General features: G+C 19.0%; 8 protein-coding genes and 1 non-coding gene across 9 annotated transcripts; 5 read left to right on the forward strand and 4 right to left on the reverse strand.

Annotated features, from left to right (window-relative positions):
* Positions 1–185: 185 nt before the first annotated feature.
* Positions 186–965, forward strand: PADL01_0706600 (ribosomal protein S8e, putative; the record flags this gene model as incomplete). The annotated part of the gene is made up of 1 exon (XM_028681101.1): positions 186–965. The coding sequence occupies one exon, from the start codon at positions 186–188 to the stop codon at positions 963–965; it is 780 nt and encodes a 259-aa protein (XP_028537513.1).
* A 1,035-nt stretch (positions 966–2,000) lies between these two features.
* On the forward strand, positions 2,001–4,869 carry PADL01_0706700 (cytoskeleton associated protein, putative; the record flags this gene model as incomplete). Its single annotated transcript, XM_028681102.1, has 3 exons — positions 2,001–4,311; positions 4,462–4,664; positions 4,771–4,869. The coding sequence occupies 3 exons, from the start codon at positions 2,001–2,003 to the stop codon at positions 4,867–4,869; spliced, it is 2,613 nt and encodes an 870-aa protein (XP_028537514.1).
* A 1,155-nt stretch (positions 4,870–6,024) lies between these two features.
* PADL01_0706800 (DNA-directed RNA polymerase 2 8.2 kDa polypeptide, putative) lies at positions 6,025–6,234 on the reverse strand (the record flags this gene model as incomplete). Its single annotated transcript, XM_028681104.1, has 1 exon — positions 6,025–6,234. The coding sequence occupies one exon, from the start codon at positions 6,232–6,234 to the stop codon at positions 6,025–6,027; it is 210 nt and encodes a 69-aa protein (XP_028537515.1).
* Positions 6,235–7,113: 879 nt separating this feature from the next.
* Positions 7,114–10,110, reverse strand: PADL01_0706900 (conserved Plasmodium protein, unknown function; the record flags this gene model as incomplete). Its single annotated transcript, XM_028681105.1, has 2 exons — positions 7,114–7,923; positions 8,080–10,110. The coding sequence occupies 2 exons, from the start codon at positions 10,108–10,110 to the stop codon at positions 7,114–7,116; spliced, it is 2,841 nt and encodes a 946-aa protein (XP_028537516.1).
* Positions 10,111–10,713: 603 nt separating this feature from the next.
* PADL01_0707000 (EKC/KEOPS complex subunit BUD32) lies at positions 10,714–11,936 on the forward strand (the record flags this gene model as incomplete). The annotated part of the gene is made up of 5 exons (XM_028681106.1): positions 10,714–10,734; positions 10,923–11,411; positions 11,495–11,563; positions 11,742–11,814; positions 11,899–11,936. The coding sequence occupies 5 exons, from the start codon at positions 10,714–10,716 to the stop codon at positions 11,934–11,936; spliced, it is 690 nt and encodes a 229-aa protein (XP_028537517.1).
* A 1,996-nt stretch (positions 11,937–13,932) lies between these two features.
* PADL01_0707200 (heat shock protein 90) lies at positions 13,933–16,752 on the forward strand (the record flags this gene model as incomplete). The annotated part of the gene is made up of 2 exons (XM_028681107.1): positions 13,933–15,327; positions 15,946–16,752. The coding sequence occupies 2 exons, from the start codon at positions 13,933–13,935 to the stop codon at positions 16,750–16,752; spliced, it is 2,202 nt and encodes a 733-aa protein (XP_028537518.1).
* Positions 15,465–15,657, forward strand: PADL01_0707100. The gene has a single exon (XR_003699332.1). It is a non-coding gene; the product is annotated as a nucleolar RNA snoR36 (non-coding RNA).
* Positions 16,753–17,616: 864 nt separating the features above from the next.
* PADL01_0707300 (heat shock protein 86 family protein) lies at positions 17,617–20,160 on the reverse strand (the record flags this gene model as incomplete). The annotated part of the gene is made up of 1 exon (XM_028681108.1): positions 17,617–20,160. One exon carries the CDS (start codon positions 20,158–20,160, stop codon positions 17,617–17,619), a length of 2,544 nt encoding a protein of 847 aa, XP_028537519.1.
* A 1,187-nt stretch (positions 20,161–21,347) lies between these two features.
* Positions 21,348–22,221, reverse strand: PADL01_0707400 (inner membrane complex protein 1d, putative; the record flags this gene model as incomplete). Its single annotated transcript, XM_028681109.1, has 2 exons — positions 21,348–22,076; positions 22,192–22,221. The coding sequence occupies 2 exons, from the start codon at positions 22,219–22,221 to the stop codon at positions 21,348–21,350; spliced, it is 759 nt and encodes a 252-aa protein (XP_028537520.1).
* Between the last annotated feature and the right edge of the window lie 410 nt (positions 22,222–22,631).

Consider the following 22,631-nt stretch of genomic DNA (forward strand, 5'->3'; position numbering starts at 1 on the left):
TAATTAAGAGGCATTATATTTTTTATGAGTATATATTCTTTTACGAAATTTTAAAATTGTGATTAGTATTTAAAAATAAAATATATAATATATATATATATATATATATATATATTTATATATTTATTTATATATATATATATTTTTTTTTTTTTTTTTTTTTTTTTTTTTTTTTTTTTTGTGCGATGCCGCAAAATGATTATATCGAATTACACCGTAAGAGGTATGGATACCGATTTGACCATTTCGAAAAAGTAAGAAAAAAGGAAGCGAGAAAAGTTCATAAGGATTCTTTGAAAGCTAAAAAATTAAGAGGAATAAAAGCAAAAATATATAATAAGAAGAAATATACAGAAAAAGTAAATCTTAAGAAAACATTAAAATCACATGAATTAAAAGATATTAAGAGTTCTGAAACTTTAAAAGATGATAATGGATTACCATCCTATTTATTAGATCGTCAACAAACAAAACAAACTCAAATATTGACTAACCTTATAAAACAGAAAAGAAAAAGTAAATGTGGAAAATGGCAATTACCTATACCTAAAATACAAGCTTTAAATGAAGCTGAAATGTTAAGAGTTGTGAAATCAGGAAAAAGAAGAAGAAAGACATGGAAAAGATTAATAGATAAAATATCATTTGTAGGTAATGATTTCACAAGAAAAAATCCTAAATTTGAAAGATATATACGTCCAAGTAGTTTAAGATTTAAAAAAGCTAATGTTTATCATAGTGAATTGAAATCCACATTCTCTTTAGATATTATTAGTGTTAAAGTCAATCCACAATCAAATCTTTATACAAATCTTGGTATTATAACTAAAGGTACCATTATAGAAGTTAATGTAAGTGAATTAGGTTTAGTTACACAATCAGGAAAAGTTATATGGGCAAAATTTGCTCAAGTTACAAATAATCCAGAGCTAGATGGTTGTATTAATGCAACATTATTAGTATAAAAATATGTATATATATATGTGAACATGTATATATATATTGTGGTATTTATTTTATATTTTATTTTTTATAGTATTTAATCATTTCACCCTTTGTAATTAAAAAAAAATTATATATATTATATAAATATGTATATGTTGATATATTTATCCTTTTTATAATAAAATGGATGGAAATTTTATAAATCATATATATTATATATATAATAAAACCATTTGAACTCTTTTTTTTTTTTTAAAACGTGTTAATATTTTATATAATAATATTTTTTCTTAATCATTTAATTAGAAACTTATTTCTTTGGAAATATTTTTAATTTATTTATTGGTAATCTTTTTTTTTTTTTTTTTTTTTTTTTTTTTAAATGTCACCTCCAAATTATTTTTATACGCACAATGTTAGTACAACATAAAGGACACTTCCTGCTCTTATAATGAGTATTTTTTTTTTTTTTTTTTTTTTTTTAAATGTCACCTCCAAATAATTTTTATACGCACAATGTTAGTACAACATAAAGGACACTTCCTGCTCTTATGAGTATTTTTTTTTTTTTTTTTTTTTTTTTTTTTTTTTTTCTTTCTGGAATAATATAATAATATATATGTGCGCGTATGTACATAAAATAAAATTGCAAAATATACAAAATATAGAATATATACATTTTATATAAAATGTTTGAAAAAAATATATTAAAATTATAAATTTTTTTATTTTTTTGCGGTATATATATGAAAAATGTTATATTCGCTGAGCATTAGGTATTTATAAAATATATGCGAAGGTGAAAAAAAATAGAGTGCTTATTTTGTGGAATTATAGGAAGAAAAAAAATAAAACATAAAAAAAAAAAAAAAAAAAAAAAAAAAAGATAAATACATATAAGCATATATATATATATATATATATATATATATATATATATATTTATGTATATATATTTTCCTACGTGGGGGTTACCATATATTTATATGTATATACGCCATTGTATATATATGAGGACTAGCTTTTTATAGTTCATCATTATCACACGTATAACTATGGAAAATATATTCTGCAATGAAAAAGAATTTCATGTAGGTGATAGAATCTTCACTTGCAATTTTAATTCCCATAATAACAAAGAAAATGAACAAGATGGCAACATACTTATGAATGAAAAGAATAAAAAAAATTATGAAAATACAATTGAAAATGCAGAAAAATTATACGATTCAGATGAAGAAGTTGTTGATAAAAACTTGAAAATCTATTTATTTAATGAAGATATAGGAATAAAAATTGGAACGATTAGATATATTGGAACGTTGAAAAATCATCCTTCTCAAAATAAAATATTTTATGGTATTGAATGGGATAATGAAATTAGTGGGAAAAATTATGGGAAATTTAAAGAAGACATTTATTTTTATCCTATTCAATATCTTAAAAGAGAATATACAAAAATGTGTTATATGAAAATAAAGGAGGGATTAAATAATGTAAACGTTGATAATAATATAAGTGATAACATTATAAATGATAATAAAACAAAAGTTCATGATTACATAATGAACGATGATAAAATATTAAATAATGATTACATAATGAAGGATGATAAAATATTAAATAATGATTACATAATGAAAGATGATAATTGTGATAATAACCCTTTTGAAAACTTTCATAATATACATAATGATGAAAAAACAAAAAAAATTTGTGAAAAATTTTTAAATGTTAATCTTAATATTAAACCATGCTCCTTTTTAACATTCGAAAATATACACGTTGGTATTACCTTCATACAAGCTCTACATTTTCGTTACAATTATTTTCCAGATTTAGATTTATCTATCGAAGATTATCAAACTAAAAAAATTAAAAAAGTAATTTTTTCAGGAGAAATGAAAGTTCGAAATTATTTCAAAAATTTTTATGAATTAAAAAATATAACATTAAATAAATGTTTAATATATACCTCTGGTATTACCAATAATTTAATTTTTAATAATTTACATAGTTTATCTCTATGTGGAAATCTTCTTAGTAACTGGTTAGAAATTTTTAAAATAATAAAACTAGCTAATAAATTAACTTACCTGAACGTGTCAGATAATAAATTATCTCCCATCTCTTTGCAATGTGTTCTTTTAAAAAATTTAGTATCTGAATGTAATGAAATAAAGAATAAATGTGATACAAATGATAATAATACAAATAAATATGATTATATTAATAATAATACAGAAGAACATTGTACAATGTCAGAATTAATTTATTTTGAACAAATAAAAGAATTATGTATTGATAACACACTTATTAGCTGGGATGATGTTTTAATTTTATCTTTTATTTTTCCAAATGTTGAAATATTAAGTTTGAAAAAAAATTATATAAACAATATTAATATTAAAAATTTAAAAGTTTCAAAAAATTCAATTATATACAAATATTTGACCAACACAACGTATAGGAATTTATATGGTCTACATAATATAATAAATGACAATCCATCTTATGGCCTAACTAATATAAATGACAAAAATGGTAATAGTAATAATAATAATATATATACTTATAAAGAAAAAAATATACATAACATACCAAATTGTAATTCAAATACTTTTATGTCTGATGGAAATAAACGCGAATGTGTAAATTATTCATATAATAATGATCATCATTTTTTTAATTCCCAACCAGCTGATGACTGTTCAGGTAAAAACATGAACAAGTCAGGTGAAAGTGATACTACAAAAAATGAGATATTATTTCCTTACAAGTTTGGAATGTTTACTAAATTACGAAAAATAGTACTTAATGATAATTATTTGTATGATTATGAAGATTTATTTAATTTTGTTTATCACATCAATTCTATACAATCCATATTTTTAAATAATAATAAATTCAGCGATAATACAAAATTAATAGATATTGTATATAATATATGTATTGAAGATTTGAACTATAAAATGAATGAAAATATTGAACCTCTTGACAAATTTGAAATAATAAATCAGAAATTTAATCATTTAAAAGAATTTTTATTTGATAATAATGAAGTACAAAATTATGAAACCTTGAGAGATTTGTTTTATATATTTTATGATATTGAAATATTGAAAATACAAAATAAGCAAAAACATATGAAAGACAGAAAAAATCTACGATATATATTTATATCCATAATGCCTAAGCTTAAAATATTAAATCATAGTTCAATAAATAAAAACGAGAGAATAAATTCGGAGAGGTTTTTTATATCTTTATATCAGAGGGATAATATTACAAAGGTGTTTAATGAAGAGGTTTTAAATAGGAGGCACAGTACAAGGTTGGAAAAGATACACTATGAGGCTACCAAGGGTAAAAATAAAAAAAAAAAATATATAAAATAACAAAAGAAAATATGCAGTGTTAAAAATAAGGCAAACATGAGATATAAGTTTGTATGGTTTATATATATATATATATATATATGTATATTTTTTTTTTTTTTTTTTTCTTATTTTTTAGATCACGAATATGAGGAAAAAGCCAAATGTATAAAAACAAACCTTATCAACATAACAATCATTCCAGAATTTTTAAACTCAGAAAAATTTGAAATTGTTAAGAAAAAGGTTAGTAAATATATGTACGTAAAAGATTTGAAATATTTATGTTCAAGATTATATTCTATACCTTTGCCAAGAATGCGATTATTTTACACTGATGAGGTAAACGTTTAAATAATAAAATAATATTATATGCATATGTGTTCTTTAATATTTATATAATTTACCCTTGTCTTAAAAATATCTTCTTCTTTTTTTTTTTCTACAGAATAATCCTATTTGCTTAGAAATTCTGGATACCAATGCAAATTTATACACTTACGGAATTGATAACAATTCAAAAATAAAAATAAAAATGGAAGAATGAAAATAAGTAGTTGTTAAATATATAAATTAATAATTATAAAGGAACTAAGGAATTTTTTTTTTTTTTTTTTTCCTTCATTTATTTAATAACATGTTATATGTTTAGTATAAATATATATATATATATATAAAGAAATATACATATATATACATATGAATAATTATATATTTTTTATTTTTTATTTTGTATGTGTATTATTTGGATAAAACATATTGATATATTATAATTAAAAATCTTTCTACTTTTATTATTATTTTTTTTTTAATATATTAACTTCGTGCTTTTTTAAAATTTTTTTTTTTGAATTTTTTTCTTTTTTTTTTTTTTTTTAAATATAATATTATATAAAAATTATAGAAACGAAAATATATGAAAAAATAAATTAAAATAAAGAATCAAATGAAAATTATGTCTCCAACATTATTTCTTAATTTAAAAATGACTAAAGAAATGTTAGTATAATTTGGTAGTATATATATAAAGACACAGTTGCTTGTTTAATTATATTATATTATTTATTTTTATTTTTTTTATTTTTTGCCAATGTATAGATATTACACATTGGCATTTTTTTATGTCTTTATTAATATGTAATATTACTATATATATATATATATATATATATATATATATATATATTTTAATTATAGGTGCTATAAAACCCATATAAGAAATAGCCAAGAAGAGTGCTGAAATTGATTTTGATGGACCCAATAAAAAAAGTAGATATAATCAAATGAAAAGATATAAAACATGAGAATATGATTTTTAAACTCAATATTATGTAATTTAAAAAAAAAAATATATATAAACAAATTAATTTATTATACAATAATAACTGGATGCTTGATCCTGTATAAGTTTGTGATATAATAAAAAGGTATATAAAAAATTTGAATAAACAAGTTAATTATATTAATATATAAAAAAAAAAAAAATATATATATATATATAATTATATATATATAATGTTGTATGCTCTTCTTTTGTGTTTCAAAAAATTTATAAAACTTTGTCCACTGAATAAATAATATTAGTTTTATTGTTATAAATGTAGAATTATAATTTTGTGCGGTAACATATTATTAATTTATTAATTTATTTTATTTTAATATTAACATGATCATTTTACATATATTTTATAAAATAAAATTTTTACAGTTTTCTTTCATATATATTATAACATAATAACTTATCCATCATATCAGCATGTGTTAAGATCATTCGTCGACAACAATATCTGTATAAGTTTAATTCATTCAATGCATCACATTTTGATAACCCTTCTTCCAGTTTCTTCTCATATACACTCCATAGGTTACCTATTAACTTGCCACATGTAAAACAACGTACAGGTATTATCATCTTATATAATATAAAGTTATTCAACAAAAAAAAATTAAAAAAATAAAAAAATAAATAAAGTATATAAAGCAAAATAAAAAAAATTATATAAATAAATAAAAATATATATGATATATTTATATATAATATTGTATTAATTTTTAATATATCATGATATTAATATAAATTTTTTTTTTTTTTTTTTTTTTTTGAGCCTTCTTTCAAAGGATATAAATATATTATTAAACATTATGCATTGATTAAAACATATTCTTATAATTTTATTTCACATATATATAATATATATATATATATATATATATATATATTTATTTATTTATTTATATAAGATGATTCCCATTCATATATTTTTTTTTTTTTATAGAGAAAAAAAATTAAAAAAAAAAACATCCATATTATAAGAAATAGAATATTTAAGAGATAAAATCTTAAATGATGCAATTTTATAAATAAGTATATTTTAAACTGTCATTATTTTAAAACGGAGAAATAATTAAAAAAAAAAAAAAAAAAAAAATATTATATAATATATATATAATATATTATGCATATTTCCTTTTTCTTTTTATTGTTTGCGCATGTACCTCAGTAGGTATAGACCCTTAAAAAAAAAATAGGCATATTTTTTAAATATACCATCAAAAAAAATTAATGTATTTTTTCATAAATATTATTATATTTAACTATATAAATTTTATGATAATATACAAAAATAAATAAATATATATATATATATATGTATTATTTCTTTTCATGTTAAAAATTGTATATATAATACAAAATATTTAAAACTTGTAATATTATTTTATAATATAATTACCATTCCACACATAAAAATATATATATTATATATTTATATGTTTATATTTATTTTTTCTTTTATAAGTTATATGCAACACAGTTCATATATGTTTCCACTTTAGAAAGAAGATGATAAAAGTTATGTTTGCATTTGTGTTGTTTTGTTTTTATGTTTTCTAAGAAATGTTCTTTTTTTTTATAAAGATTATCAGCAAAAGTATAAATATCATTATTTGATATGAACTGTTCAGAATATTGAAAAATGGTTGAAGCATATGTTGATGGTTTATGATTTATTCTATATTTTGAAGATGATGTTAATCTTATAATATTATTATTATTATGTTCGTTATTTATAATATTTTGATTTAATAGAGTAGATGAGTTTTTGATTTTTTTTTCTGAAGATTTATTTTTTTTATTTTTATGATATATATACATATGATACCAATCCTTTTCTTGTAATTCATTTATATTAATAGATGTTTTGATGTAATTATTATGTTTAATACCTTGTATTATATATGAAAAATCCAGACTAGGGTTATAGTTTAATATTTTATCTATAGGTATTAAATTTTTATTTACAATATGTGATAATGTTGTATAATCTTCTTTTTCTATATTTGAATTAATGACCATATTTTTTTTCTTCTCTTCTAAATATTCTACAAACATATCACCTTTTAAATTTTTTGATTTCTTTTTATAATTATAAAAAGCATCATATTCGATATGTAAATTATTAATATATTTAATAATATTATTTAATTTATGTGTATTCTTTTCTTCATCGTTTTTTATAATTTTATTGTAACCGCATGTGCATCCTTTCTCGTTCAGATATTCTTTTATTAGTCTGTAGTTCATCTCAAAATTTGTCATATCCTATAAAATAAAAATATCAACACATAAATATATATATATGTATATATGTATATGTATGTATGTATATATGTATGTATTTATTTTTATTCACAAATATCAAAAATAATTATTTTTTTTTATTTTTTTTTTATTTTTTATTTATATTTTATTTTTTACATTAAGTATGTGTATTTGTAAATTATTGTTGTCATCACAATGTACTATATTATCATGAAAGAATTTATTATTATTTATATCAAAGAAATCCACTTGAATATTTATACTGTCTTTCTCTTTTAATTTTTCTTCTTCAATATCTGTTTCTAAATCTGAAATATCAGAAAATAAAGACTGTATCCATATCCAAAAAACAGCCCTCAGCTGTTCATATGAAAAAAAGTATTTTCCGTTTTTATATATATGAATAATATTATTATATAAAGATATATTATTTAGAATAAAAAATTCATTAATATTTATTTTTTCTTCTAATATATCTAAATTGATATCTTCAAAAAATTCTGATGATTCATAATTATTTGTTATATTCTTTTTATTATTTGTATGTGATAATGAGATATTTGGGCATTTTTTTGTCATATTAATATGAGACATATTATTATTATTATTATTATTATTATTATTGTCGTTGTTGTTGTTTTCTTGTGAAAGACCTATAATGATACGGTTATTTTCTTTTTCATTATCTATAGATATATTAAATAAAAAATTATTTTCCAGATTAATTTTTTTAATTTTTCTTTTAAATCCCCACTTATCAGTTATCCATTCTGTATTCATAATATTTTGTTTATAATTACTTATATGTAGTATACCATTATGTGGTTGTATATATGCTGTAACAATATCATTGAATTGACAGAAAAGCTTTATTCTTATAAGATCTATATGTTGTAAATGAAATATCTGTCTTTGTATTTTATTAAATATTTGTATTGATTTATTACAATTTTTATTAATATTTTTTATTATTTCTTTTGTATATAACTTCTGTGTATTTTCATCTAAATATATATCATCTTCTTCTAAACAAGAGTAAATATTACTATAATAATAATTAAGAAATTCTTCTTGATATGTAGAATAATCATAATGTATATAATCTATTAATGTTATTAAATTCTTTTCTATGATATATATATCATCAAAATTGTCTATATAATCTTTATCAAAATTATTGAGTGATTTTCCCTTATCAACAATATAATTTTGTTCACACTTAAACTTATCATTTATTTTATTATTTTCTTTAAGAATTAATTTATTGTCATATTTCCTTTTATTATCGATACGAAAATTTTCTTTTTTTTTTCTTTTTTTTTTTTTTTTCAATGATTCTAAAAAGTTATAAAAATATTTGTATTGAAACATTTCAATATCATATGGTTTATTACATAGTAAATTCATGGCTTCATTAATATAATGATAAAAATGATAGTAATCTTTATTATTATTATTATTATTATTATTATTATCTTCGTTTATTTTATCTGCATCTTTTTTTATTCTATTATTATTATTATTATTATAATTTACAGTATTATTATTATTATTATTATTATTATTATTGTTTATATTTTTAAAGAATTCCTCATAATAAATTTGTCTTTTGTCATATTGTTCAAATAAATTTGTGCTATCTATTAAAAAACCTATACATAATAATAATTCTTTTGTATTTTGAAAGTTACATTTTAATAACTGATATAATCTTGGATATTCAAAATATTCTAGTAACAAAATAACTAAAGGACATATTAAATTAAAGTCATCAAAATAGGTTGTATCATCATCAAGTCCTTCATATAAATAATCCTCATCATCACTAAATATATTATCATCATCATCATAATCATTATTATTATTAATATTATTTATATTATTATTTATATTATTATTTATATTTCTCTCATTTCTTTTCATACCTTTTATATATTTCTCTTCCTTTTTGGTTATTTCTTTTTTTATATAATCATTATAACTAGGTTTAAATCTTCTCGTAAATTCAAAAAAATACAATAAACATAAGTCATTTATTAAAAAATTATATCTTATTATTACTTTCCTTCTTTTTATTTTCTTATCATTCTTTCCTCTTCTCAATATTTCAGCTGATATGTAGTCTATACCAAAAAATGAAAAAACCTCGCACACATGTTCTAGGCTCTCCTTAACACTTATATTCATATTTTAAAAAAAATATATTACTCAAACGAATGTTCATTAATATATAAATATATATATATATATATATATGTATATATGTATTATATATATGTATTATATATATAATAAAAAAAATATTCTATTTATATTCTATATATTCCTCTATATATTTACATTTTCCCCCTCATATTAATTTTTATAAATATGCATGTATTTATTTCGTGCCTTATGAATTCAAAAAAAATAAAAAAAAAAAAAAATAAAAATAAAAATAAAAATAAATGAAATATATGAAATATATGAATAGAAACATGATGTATTTTTTTATGTATTTATTTTTTAACTACATTTTTTAAAAAGAAAAAAAAAAAAAAATATATATATATATATGTATATATATATTTTTATTTTTTCTCAATAATATTACGTATATATATATTATTATTATTATGTTATTATTTTTTATTTTATTGTAATTTTTATAAAATGACTTTATAAATATTTATATTTAAATATATTTTCTTTTTCATTTTCTTATATTCTATATATTAATATATATAATTATATGTATTTACGAAGCTGTAAAAAAGGGACATATATAATATAAGAATGGACTGCGTTTTAATGTCTGCAGGATCTGATGCTGTAGGATTTTATAATACCATTTCACATATATATATATATATATATATATATATATATATATATATATATATATATATATATATATATATATGTATATGTATATATATTTATATTTATTTATTTGCACTTCCTTTTGTTTAACCATACATTATTTTTCATGTTCATTTTTTTTTTTTTTTTTTTTTTAGAGGATCTATAGATGCACGTTTATTAATAAGGAGGCAGTGAAAAAAGTTATATACAGAAAATATTACAGACATAAAAAGATAGATACGAAAATAAGAAAATTAAGAGTATCTAATGAAATTAAATTTACAAAAAAGTTAGCTAGTTTAAATATTGATGTTCCATATATTTATTTTGTTGATGCTAAGGAAAAAAGTTTATATTTCGAATATGTGAAAGGATGTACTATAAATTTCATATTAAAAAATATAAAAGAATATGAACCCAAAATACCTATATGTATAGGTATGGTGTTAGCAAAAATACATAATGGTAATATCATACATGGAGATTTTACTACATCAAATTTAATTTTAAGAAATTCTTTTATTCAACAAAATAATTTATTAGATTTAAAGAATAATAATTTGCCATATAATTTTAGTGACTTGGAAACTATCAAATTGTGTGTTATAGATTTTGGATTATCTTTTTTATCATCCTCAATAGAAGTGAGGAAAAAATATACACATATTATATTATATATATATATATATTAATATATTATTATATAATTCATATTTCTATTATGCAGGATAAAGCTGTCGATTTGTTTGTTCTCTTAAAGACAATCAAAAGTTTTCATAGTGAATTCCCCTCTTTGGTAATATTATATCTCATATGAACAAATAATATAATATATATATTTAATGTCACTTGCTCGTATTATATGCATATAAATAATTTAATAACACAATAAATATATACACATGTATATATATATATTATATTATTTTAATTTTTTTTTTTTTTTTTTTTTTTTTTGGATTATATATAATTAGGAGGAAGATATTCTTGAAGGATACAAAATGAAATCTGACAATGTTAAGGAAATTTTGATAAAATTAGAAATAGGTATGTTCTTAAATTGAAGACATTAAATATAAATATATATATATATATATATATATATTTATGTATTTTTTTTTTTTTTTTTAGTTAAACAGAGGGGAAGAAAAAGACCTATGGTTGGATGATTCTTTATTTTTTTTAAAAAGTACATAAATGGTTTAAAAAAAAAATGGAGTGTCTTTGTTTTTTTTTAAAAATAATTAAATTTAATACTTTAATAATAATATATATATTACATTTTTTATGTTATTAAAACTTATCATACTATATATATATATATATATATATATATATATATATATATATGTATATATTTATATTTATGTATTTTTTTTTTTTTTTTTTTTTTTTTTTTTTTTTTTTTTTTTTGCTAACACTTTAAAATATTATATAAATAATATATATTTTTTTTGTTTATAAAAGAACCCTTAATTCATTTGATCCTTCTACAAATATTAGAAAAAAAACAAAAAAATAAACATATATTTTTATATGTTGCCTTGATATCTTTTTAGATATATGATTAATAGTTTATATGTGTTTTCATTGAAAAAAGTGATGACATTTTTTTCTTTAAGGAATAATAGTACGATGAAAAATATTCAAATGTGTGTTACTTGGAATATTATATATATAATAAATAAAAAAAAATTTATATATATTTATATATATAATATGTTGAGTGAAATTTTTTAAGAAAAAGGAATAATAAATATTTCATATATAATATATATTGTGATATACAATGTGATCATTTTTTCTTCAAAAAATAATATAATATAATATATATTATATATGAATAATAAATATAGTAATAAGAAAAAGTGGTTAATATAAGTAAAAAGAAAATATAATATTTTTAAAAATATATAATGTAATATTATATATATATATGTATATATATATATTTATATATTTATATATTTATATTGCGCATGCATAAATAGGTACTTTTTTTTTTTATATATGGGAATTATCTTATAAGATATTTTATATATGTTAAGGGGGTAAAAAAAAAAATAATAAAATAAAATAACAATAATAAATAAATAAAGGGAAACTATATATATAATATAATATAATATAATATGTATATGCTTATAAAATATCTTTTAAAAAAAAAAAAGAAATGTGCTTCATATAAATATAATATTATTATATATATATATATATATATATATTATTTATGTACTCATATGAAATAAAATACTTTATAAAACGATGTTATTCTTAAAAAAAAGATACCCCACCTAGTCATATATATAATAAAAAAAAAAAAAAAAAGGAATAAATAAATAAATAAAATATATATATGTAATATATGCATAAATATAATAAATATTATTATGGGTAACTAAATATTATATATATATTATAATATATATATTTAATTCTTTTTGTAGATTATATATAATATATATTATATATATATTTACATTTTATATGTGAGGTGTTTGAAAAATAAAAAAAAAAAAAGCCCCGCGGAAGGGGGCCATTGGATATATATTTTAAAGTATTCCATAAGTATATAGTTAAATATAATAATATTATAGTAAATATTTTGCATGAATTTTAAGAAAAAAAAAAAAATAACAAAAAAAAGTATTATATAAATTATATAAGAATAAATAGTGTACCTATATAAAATATATTTAATATTTAATATTTTTATATTTTTATATTTTTATATAAAATATCTTTTTTTTTTTTTTTTGATTTATAATTATTATTTATTGTATTTACAAAAATATAATAAAATATTTCATGTTTAGCAAAATTTCAAATAATAAAAATCCATCATTTTAAAAAAAAATAAAATTAAAATTAAAGTATTTTATTATTTATATAATAAATATATATAAAAATTAATTTAATAACAACGTGAGAAATTAACAAAAAAAATTATATTTTATATATAAATTAAATATTATATATATATATATATATATATATATGTATGTATAAAAGATTAAATATTTTACTTTAAAAAATTTATCCTTTTATATATATATATATATATTTAATATATATATATATTTTTTCTTTTTTCTTCATTTTTATCTCGCTCTTTTTCTCTCTTTTTTTTTTTTTTTTTTTTTATCTTGCCAATTTTAGAATAAAATGTCAACGGAAACATTCGCATTTAATGCCGACATCAGGCAGTTGATGAGTTTGATTATCAACACTTTTTACAGTAACAAAGAAATATTTTTAAGAGAATTAATTAGCAATGCTAGTGATGCTTTAGATAAAATAAGATATGAATCCATTACAGATACCCAGAAATTATCTGCTGAGCCTGAATTTTTTATTCGTATAATACCTGATAAAACTAATAATACTTTAACTATAGAAGATTCAGGTATTGGTATGACAAAAAATGATTTAATTAATAACCTTGGAACTATCGCTAGATCTGGAACTAAAGCATTTATGGAAGCCATACAAGCAAGTGGAGATATATCTATGATAGGTCAATTTGGTGTTGGTTTTTATTCTGCTTATCTTGTTGCTGATCACGTTGTTGTTGTTTCAAAGAATAACGATGATGAACAATATGTGTGGGAATCTGCTGCTGGTGGATCATTTACTGTTACTAAGGATGAAACAAATGAAAAGCTTGGAAGAGGTACCAAAATTATTCTTCATTTAAAAGAAGATCAATTAGAATACCTTGAAGAAAAACGTATCAAAGATTTAGTTAAGAAACACTCCGAATTTATCTCGTTTCCAATTAAATTATACTGCGAAAGACAAAATGAAAAAGAAATCACAGCCTCTGAAGATGAAGAAGATACTCAAGAAAACAAAACTGTTGAAGACAAAAATGCAGATGAAAATAAAGAAGAAAATGAAGATGAAGAAAAAAAAGAAGATAACGAAGAAGATGATAACAAAACTGATCATCCAAAAGTTGAAGATGTTACTGAAGAATTAGAAAATGCTGAAAAGAAAAAAAAAGAAAAGAAAAAGAAAAAAATACACACTGTAGAACATGAATGGGAAGAATTAAATAAACAAAAACCATTATGGATGAGAAAACCTGAAGAAGTTACTAATGAAGAATATGCTAGCTTCTATAAATCATTAACAAATGATTGGGAAGATCATTTAGCTGTTAAACATTTCTCTGTTGAAGGTCAATTAGAATTTAAAGCTTTATTATTTATACCAAAAAGAGCACCATTTGATATGTTCGAAAATAGAAAAAAAAGAAATAATATTAAATTATATGTAAGAAGAGTTTTTATTATGGATGACTGTGAAGAAATTATACCTGAATGGTTAAATTTTGTTAAGGGTGTTGTTGATTCTGAAGATCTACCACTTAATATTTCAAGAGAATCATTACAACAAAATAAAATACTTAAAGTTATCAAAAAAAATCTTATCAAAAAATGTTTAGACATGTTCTCAGAATTAGCTGAAAATAAGGAAAACTACAAAAAGTTTTATGAACAATTCAGCAAAAACTTAAAGTTGGGTATCCACGAGGATAACGCAAATCGTACAAAGGTAAAAATATATATATATATATATATATTTATATGTATATTTTTATATATATATATATATATATTTATATATTTTTATATGTATGTATTTATTTGTGTACATATTTTGTTCACTCCAAATATATGTGTTCCTTTAAAACCAAATTTTAATTACATGTATGAAATATTTTATGTCCAATAAATAAAATGTACATGTTCAGACGATTTGGAAAAATAATATGAAAATAATTAATTTATAAAATTATTTCAAATGTTATATTTGTTATAATTAAAATATTATAAATTAATATAATTTTCATCGCTTATCACCTTAGCATGCATTTATTGTTTATTCCTTTATAAATATATAATAAATATTTTATGCAATTTATGTTTTTCTACATATTTCCTTGTATATCTATTTATTATATTATTTATGACTGAATAAATAAGACGGCAATATTTATGACCATGATCATTAAATGCATTGAGTCATAAAAGCGGAACAAAAAAAAATTTATCAAATAATAACATTGAGAGTGTGGATAATTATATTAATGTGTGCATATATATATAAATATACATATATGTATATATTTTATGTAATTATTTTATTTTTTCATATCATTTCATTTTTTAGATCACCGAATTACTCCGTTTCCAAACCTCAAAATCTGGAGACGAAATGATCGGATTAAAAGAATACGTAGACAGAATGAAGGAAAACCAAAAAGATATTTACTATATCACAGGTGAATCCATCAATGCTGTTTCTAACTCTCCTTTCTTAGAAGCTTTGACCAAAAAAGGATTCGAAGTTATTTATATGGTTGATCCTATTGATGAATATGCAGTACAACAATTAAAAGATTTTGATGGTAAGAAATTGAAATGTTGTACTAAAGAAGGTTTAGATATTGATGATTCAGAAGAAGCCAAAAAAGATTTCGAAACTTTGAAAGCTGAATATGAAGGATTATGCAAAGTTATTAAAGACGTATTACACGAGAAAGTTGAAAAAGTTGTTGTAGGACAAAGAATTACAGATTCTCCATGTGTATTAGTTACATCAGAATTTGGATGGTCAGCAAACATGGAAAGAATTATGAAAGCTCAAGCTTTAAGAGATAATTCTATGACTAGCTATATGTTATCCAAAAAAATTATGGAAATCAATGCTCGTCACCCAATCATATCAGCATTAAAACAAAAAGCTGATGCAGATAAGTCAGATAAAACTGTTAAAGATTTAATCTGGTTATTGTTTGATACCTCTTTATTAACATCTGGTTTTGCTCTTGAAGAACCAACCACATTTTCTAAAAGAATCCACAGAATGATTAAATTAGGTTTATCAATAGATGAAGAAGAAAACAATGATATCGATTTACCACCTCTTGAAGAAACTGTAGATGCAACAGATTCTAAAATGGAAGAAGTTGACTAAACGATTTGTATAATATATTTATAGCTAGTCACAAAATAGAGTGTACAAAAAAAAATATATATATATATATTATATATATATATATATATATATATATATTTGTTGTCCTTTTACCATCACACCTATATACATATATATATTCACATATTTATATTTTTATATATTTCTTTTATTTATCTATAAAAGAAAATTAAATATAAATTTATACATATTATTTGAATTACTATTTGTGTAAAATATAAAAAAAAATAAAAAAAAAAAAAAAAAAAATTAAAGTAATAAAGACCAAATATACATAATAATTATTTAAAAAAAAAAAAAAAAAAAAAAATTAAAAATTAAAAATATCACAAATAATAAATTAAACATTGAAATAATTTCATATACATATATATATTTATCTATATATATAAAATATTACAAACTTATGTGTTCATATATATTTTTACATATGTATTGAAAGACTTTACTGAGACTTGAAAATATCTTATAACTAAACGTTAATAAATTCTAATTATATCACAAAATGTAATTTTTGTCTACTTTAATTCTTTAAAAAATATGTATTAAAAATACAATAAGATGAGGAAATTATAAGTTTTTTTTTTTTTTGACAAAATAAAATAAAAAAAAAAAATAATAATAAAATGAAATAATAATATATAATTCCTTCCAAATACAAATGATTAAATTAAAAAATAAATAAATTCAAAAAAAAAAAAATTTAATAAAAGTATTATTTTATGTTTCCTTAATTCATCAAATAAGTTATATATATATATATATATATATATATGTGTGTATTTATTTATTTATATTTTAATATATCATTTATTTTATTTTATTTTTTTTGCAACCCAGGTTTTATTCATTTTTCTCTTCTGATAATATACTTTCATTTTGTTTTCTTAATATTTCTTTTAAGTCATTAATTAAAGCATTTTCTCTATTAGCTCTCTCTTCATAATTATACATAGCTAATGCTCTTTGTTCTTCTGCACTATAAACTTGATTTTCTTTTCTCATACGAATAGCATTCATTCTTTTATGTCTTGATCCACTCATAACATAACCAAGGCTTTCAAAATTTTCAATAGCTTCAGCTGATAAACCAACTTCTCCTCTTCTTGGTATCCTCTTACCTTTCTGAACAAATTGAGCTATTGCTTGTCCTTCTCCTGGCATCATAGCAACACCATAATCTATTTGTTTTGTAGCTAGCTTTACATTAACATCTAAAGGTTTAGGACCTATACTTTCATTGTCTGATGAATTATCTGACTCATTGTTATTCATTTCTTCATTTTGTTTATATGTATAATTTTTATCATCAATATTATTTTCTGTATCTTCTTCTTCATCGATGTTATCTTTTTTTTTTATTTTTTCCTTTTCCTTTTTTTTCTTCTTCTCTTTATTTTTATTTGAATTTTCTTTACTATTTTGACTTGAGTCACTTAAATGGTTATCATTTCCTTTTAATAACTTTTTATTAACATCATCTTCTTGTTGTTCTTTTAATTTATGATTACTTATTAAATATTTATTATCATCTAATGAATCATATCCTTCACAAAGGAAGGATAAGGATGTTGCTGAAGTAGAGGATCCTTCCTCATTTGAGGATTCATCAGATTCTTTTTTTTTTTTATCTCTATTGTAAGTATCTGACGATGATTCTTCAGAATGATGTTTATTTTTTTTGTCTTTTTCTTTATTTTTCTTTTTCTTTTTTTTATGCTTTCTTCTATCTTTTGATTTATCTTTTGATTTATCTTTGGATTTATCTTTGGATTTATGTTTGGATTTATGTTTGTGTTTATGTCTATGTTTATGTTTATGGTCATGTTTATGTTTATGCTTTTTTTTTTTATCTATATCTTTTTCTACCTTTTCAACACTGCGACTTGAACTTTTATTAGAATTTTTTTCATCAGTTGTACACGACATAAAAATGGATGCTAAATCGTGTGATGATGATCGACTATTTTTTCTTTTCTCTTTTTTTTTTTCTTTTTCTCTTTTTTTTTCTTTTTCTTTTTTTTTTTCTTTTTCTTTTTTTTTTTCTTTTTCTTTTTTTTCTTCTTTTTCATCCTCTTCTGAAGGATTAACAAAATTTTCCCACGTAGTTGGAGAGAGAGAACTAGACTTTCTAAATATTTTATGTTCATCAAAAGGTAAACTAAACCTATAATCATTTTTTTTTTGTAACCATTGTGTGTAATTATTCCAAGATTCTTTTGTAGTATGATATCCTAATGGTATTCTATGATATTTTTTTTCGATTCTTTCTTTTGTTATATTGTTATATAAATATTTTGAATTTTTATCTGTGTCTTTATGATTATAATGATGTACATGATCTTTATGTTTTTTTATATGTTTATTATTTAAATCGTCATCATGAGAATATTTTAACATATGATGATCATTCTTATTATTGTTATTATTATATTTAGATTGTCTATGTTTATTATCATATTTATATGATTTTTTCGATTTACTTTTTTTATACGATGAATTATCATTATAGGAATCATTCGAGTGACTCTTCCTATGATTTTTATAATTACTACTATAACTATTACTATTACTAATACGAATACTACTACTATTACTATTACTATTATTATCACTATTTATAACATTATTTGTTTTTTTTTTTATTTTATTTTTTTTTGTTTCAACAATATCAGAAATAGATGAATAACTATATGATCTTCTTCTTTTGTTATGATTATCTCTTTTTTTATCTTTATGGTAATCCATATAATTATTATTAGATGAATGCTTTCTTTTTTTTTTGTTGTAATGACTATCTTCTCTTTTTTTAGAAAAACTACTATTATTACTATCAATACTTTTACTTCGATAATATTTTTTATCATTATATTTTATACTATGATTTTCTGAAGAACTATGACTTGTACTTTTTTTTTTTTTTTTTTTATTATTATTCTTTTTTGAATAATATTTATTAATATCCTCATTTTTTGATGTATATATCGAATTATTTTTATTTTTAAAATATTTATTATCATGCCCTTCATCATTTTCCTCCTCATCTTCATCATATATTTTATGTTCTCTTTTATATTTTTCTAATCTTCTTTTAATTTCTTCTCTAGTTTTTTCTTTATCATTCATTTTAGCTAGTTGGACAATTTCATTTTTATTCATACAGTCATTTTGTTTAGAAACACTAGTTTTCCACATTTTTAATTTCTCTTTAAGTTCCAGATGTTTTTTGTCTACTTCTTTTACTTCTTTATCTTCTACATTTTCTTCCGATTCTTCATTTTTATGGCTAGCTGTTAATGATATATTTTTTTTTTCTTCTGAACTACATTCATCTTTTTTCGAAGAATATGATTCCTCTTCTTTTATATTCGACACATCACTAATCATTGAAATTAGTAAAAAATTTATACATGAAATTATTTATTTTGCTTTTGATCAAATAAATATACATAATATAAATAAAAATTAAACATTATATAAATAAATAAATAAATATATATATATATATATATATATTTATATTTATATTTATTTATATTCACTTTAAGCTTATGACATTTTTTTTTTTTTTTTTTTAAATTTTATTATATATTACAATTTTATATAATATAAATATACATTTATTAATATTACAATAATTACTATTTTTTATATTTTACATAACAATTTTAATATATATTTTAAACCATATATTTTTTATAAAATAACAGTATAACAAAAAAAAAAAAAAAAAAAAAGAAAAAAAAAGAAAAAAAAAAAATTATAAAATAAGAATTTTCACTTAATAAGATAAATACATCTTTCAAAAATTTCAGAAAATTCTTTATTAATCTTTACTCTTTTTTGTAATCAATAATATGTTTATAAAATAATATAGATTATTATTTTTCATTATTTTCCTACCTAAGTATATATATATATATAATATATATATAATTTTTATTATATATATTTTTTTTTTATGCCTATAAAAAAAACCTTGTTCTATTTTTATAATTCCAAATGTATACCTATTTCAAAAAAGAATTATATATATATATAATATAATATATATTATATATCACCAGACGTATAAATTTTTTTCTTATAAAAAGAAATTATATACATATATATTTATTTTCTTATATCAATTGATATATAAATATATTAATGGTTATCTCATTTTAATTTTAATATTATTTTTTTTTTTTTTAATAATCAATTAAAAAATGTGTCGTCAAAAATTATAAGCAACGTTGTAAATATGTGAAACTAAAACGTAAATATGCTTTTACAACGTAAAAAAAAAAAAAAAAAAAAAAAAAAAAAAAAAAAAAAAATATATAATAAAATAATAATAATTATTATAATTACAAATAAGATAACAAAATACAGTACAATAAAATAAATTCAAAATTTTGTGACTTTTTTTTTTTATATATTGTCAACTTTTTCTTTTTTTCTGTACAAATACAATTAATACTTTTTTAATTAAAAAAAAAAGAAAATTCTCCTATAAAAATACAATTCTTGAAATTTGTAACCTTTTTTTTTTTTTTTTTTTTTTTTTTTTGAGAACATACTTATTTATAACTTTATATGGGTGGTACTTTGTCAATATATTTTTTTTGTTCAATAGGAATATCACAAGGAACAGGTATTATCACATTTTCATAAACAATGTATGGTTTTTCGACACAACAATCTACATAAATAATATTATCAGTATATTTTATAACAGGTATAATTTTTTTTCTTATTGGTATTATTTTAAAATGATCACGAAATTTTAATATAGGAACTTCAATAGGAATAACAACTGGTTTTGGTACCATATATGTATAATCAACATTTACATTTTCTTTTAAATGACTTACTACTTCTATATTTTTTTCTAACTTTGGTATATACACCGTTTCTATTTTAGGTGTTACATCTTCATTTTCGTTAAATAAATTAAAATGAACAATATTATTTTTATTTTCAACACATTCAATTTCTTTCTTCTTATTATTATTAATCATATTTAATATATTCAACTTTTTTAAATTTGTTATATACTCATTTTTCATTTTTACTTTTTTATCTTTCTTGTTCTTAAAATCTTCATATAGTTTCACAAGATGAGTATCACCCTTTTGAACATAATTTTTTATTTCCTCAACTAATTCTACTGGTTTATAAAAGGCATTAATTTTTATTTTGTTTTTGGTATTATCACAATGAATTGTTTTTTTTGTTATTGGTTTTATTACACTGACATGTAAATCGTTCTCTTTTTTAATCACTCCATCACCTTGGTTAATTTCAATATTTCCAAGATTCTAATAAAAAAATAAATAAATATTATATATGAAAATATTATATATGAAAATATTATATATATATATATATATATATATCCACCTTTTTATGTTAATTTATATAAATTTTTCTTACATTTATTTTGTTGTCTTGAAAAATCTCCATTACAACAAAATAGTATATTTTTACTTTAAAAAATAATAATAAAAAAAAAAAAAGTATATATGTGGATTTAATAAAATTAAATATATATTCCTATTTTTTATTTTATTATATGTATTAATATTTGTATAAAAGAAAAATTTTGTCTGTTGTTGCCATCATAGGGTTTAAGGGGGAAAAACTATCTGTTTATATAATTTAAAGATATTATATATAAATAAAATATTTTTATGTCTTATAATATAATTACAACATTTTTTTACTATAAACCTCCAAATGGAAATATTATATGTATTTTTAATGTAATTTTTAACAAAATAAAAAAAACAAATTAAAGACACAAATAAATAAATATATATATATATATATATATATATATATATATGTGGAAGGACAGATAGAATGAAAATAAT

The sequence above is a fragment of the Plasmodium sp. gorilla clade G2 genome (assembly GCF_900097015.1).
Source record: "Plasmodium sp. gorilla clade G2 genome assembly, chromosome: 7".
Classification (NCBI taxonomy): domain Eukaryota; phylum Apicomplexa; class Aconoidasida; order Haemosporida; family Plasmodiidae; genus Plasmodium; species Plasmodium adleri (nom. inval.).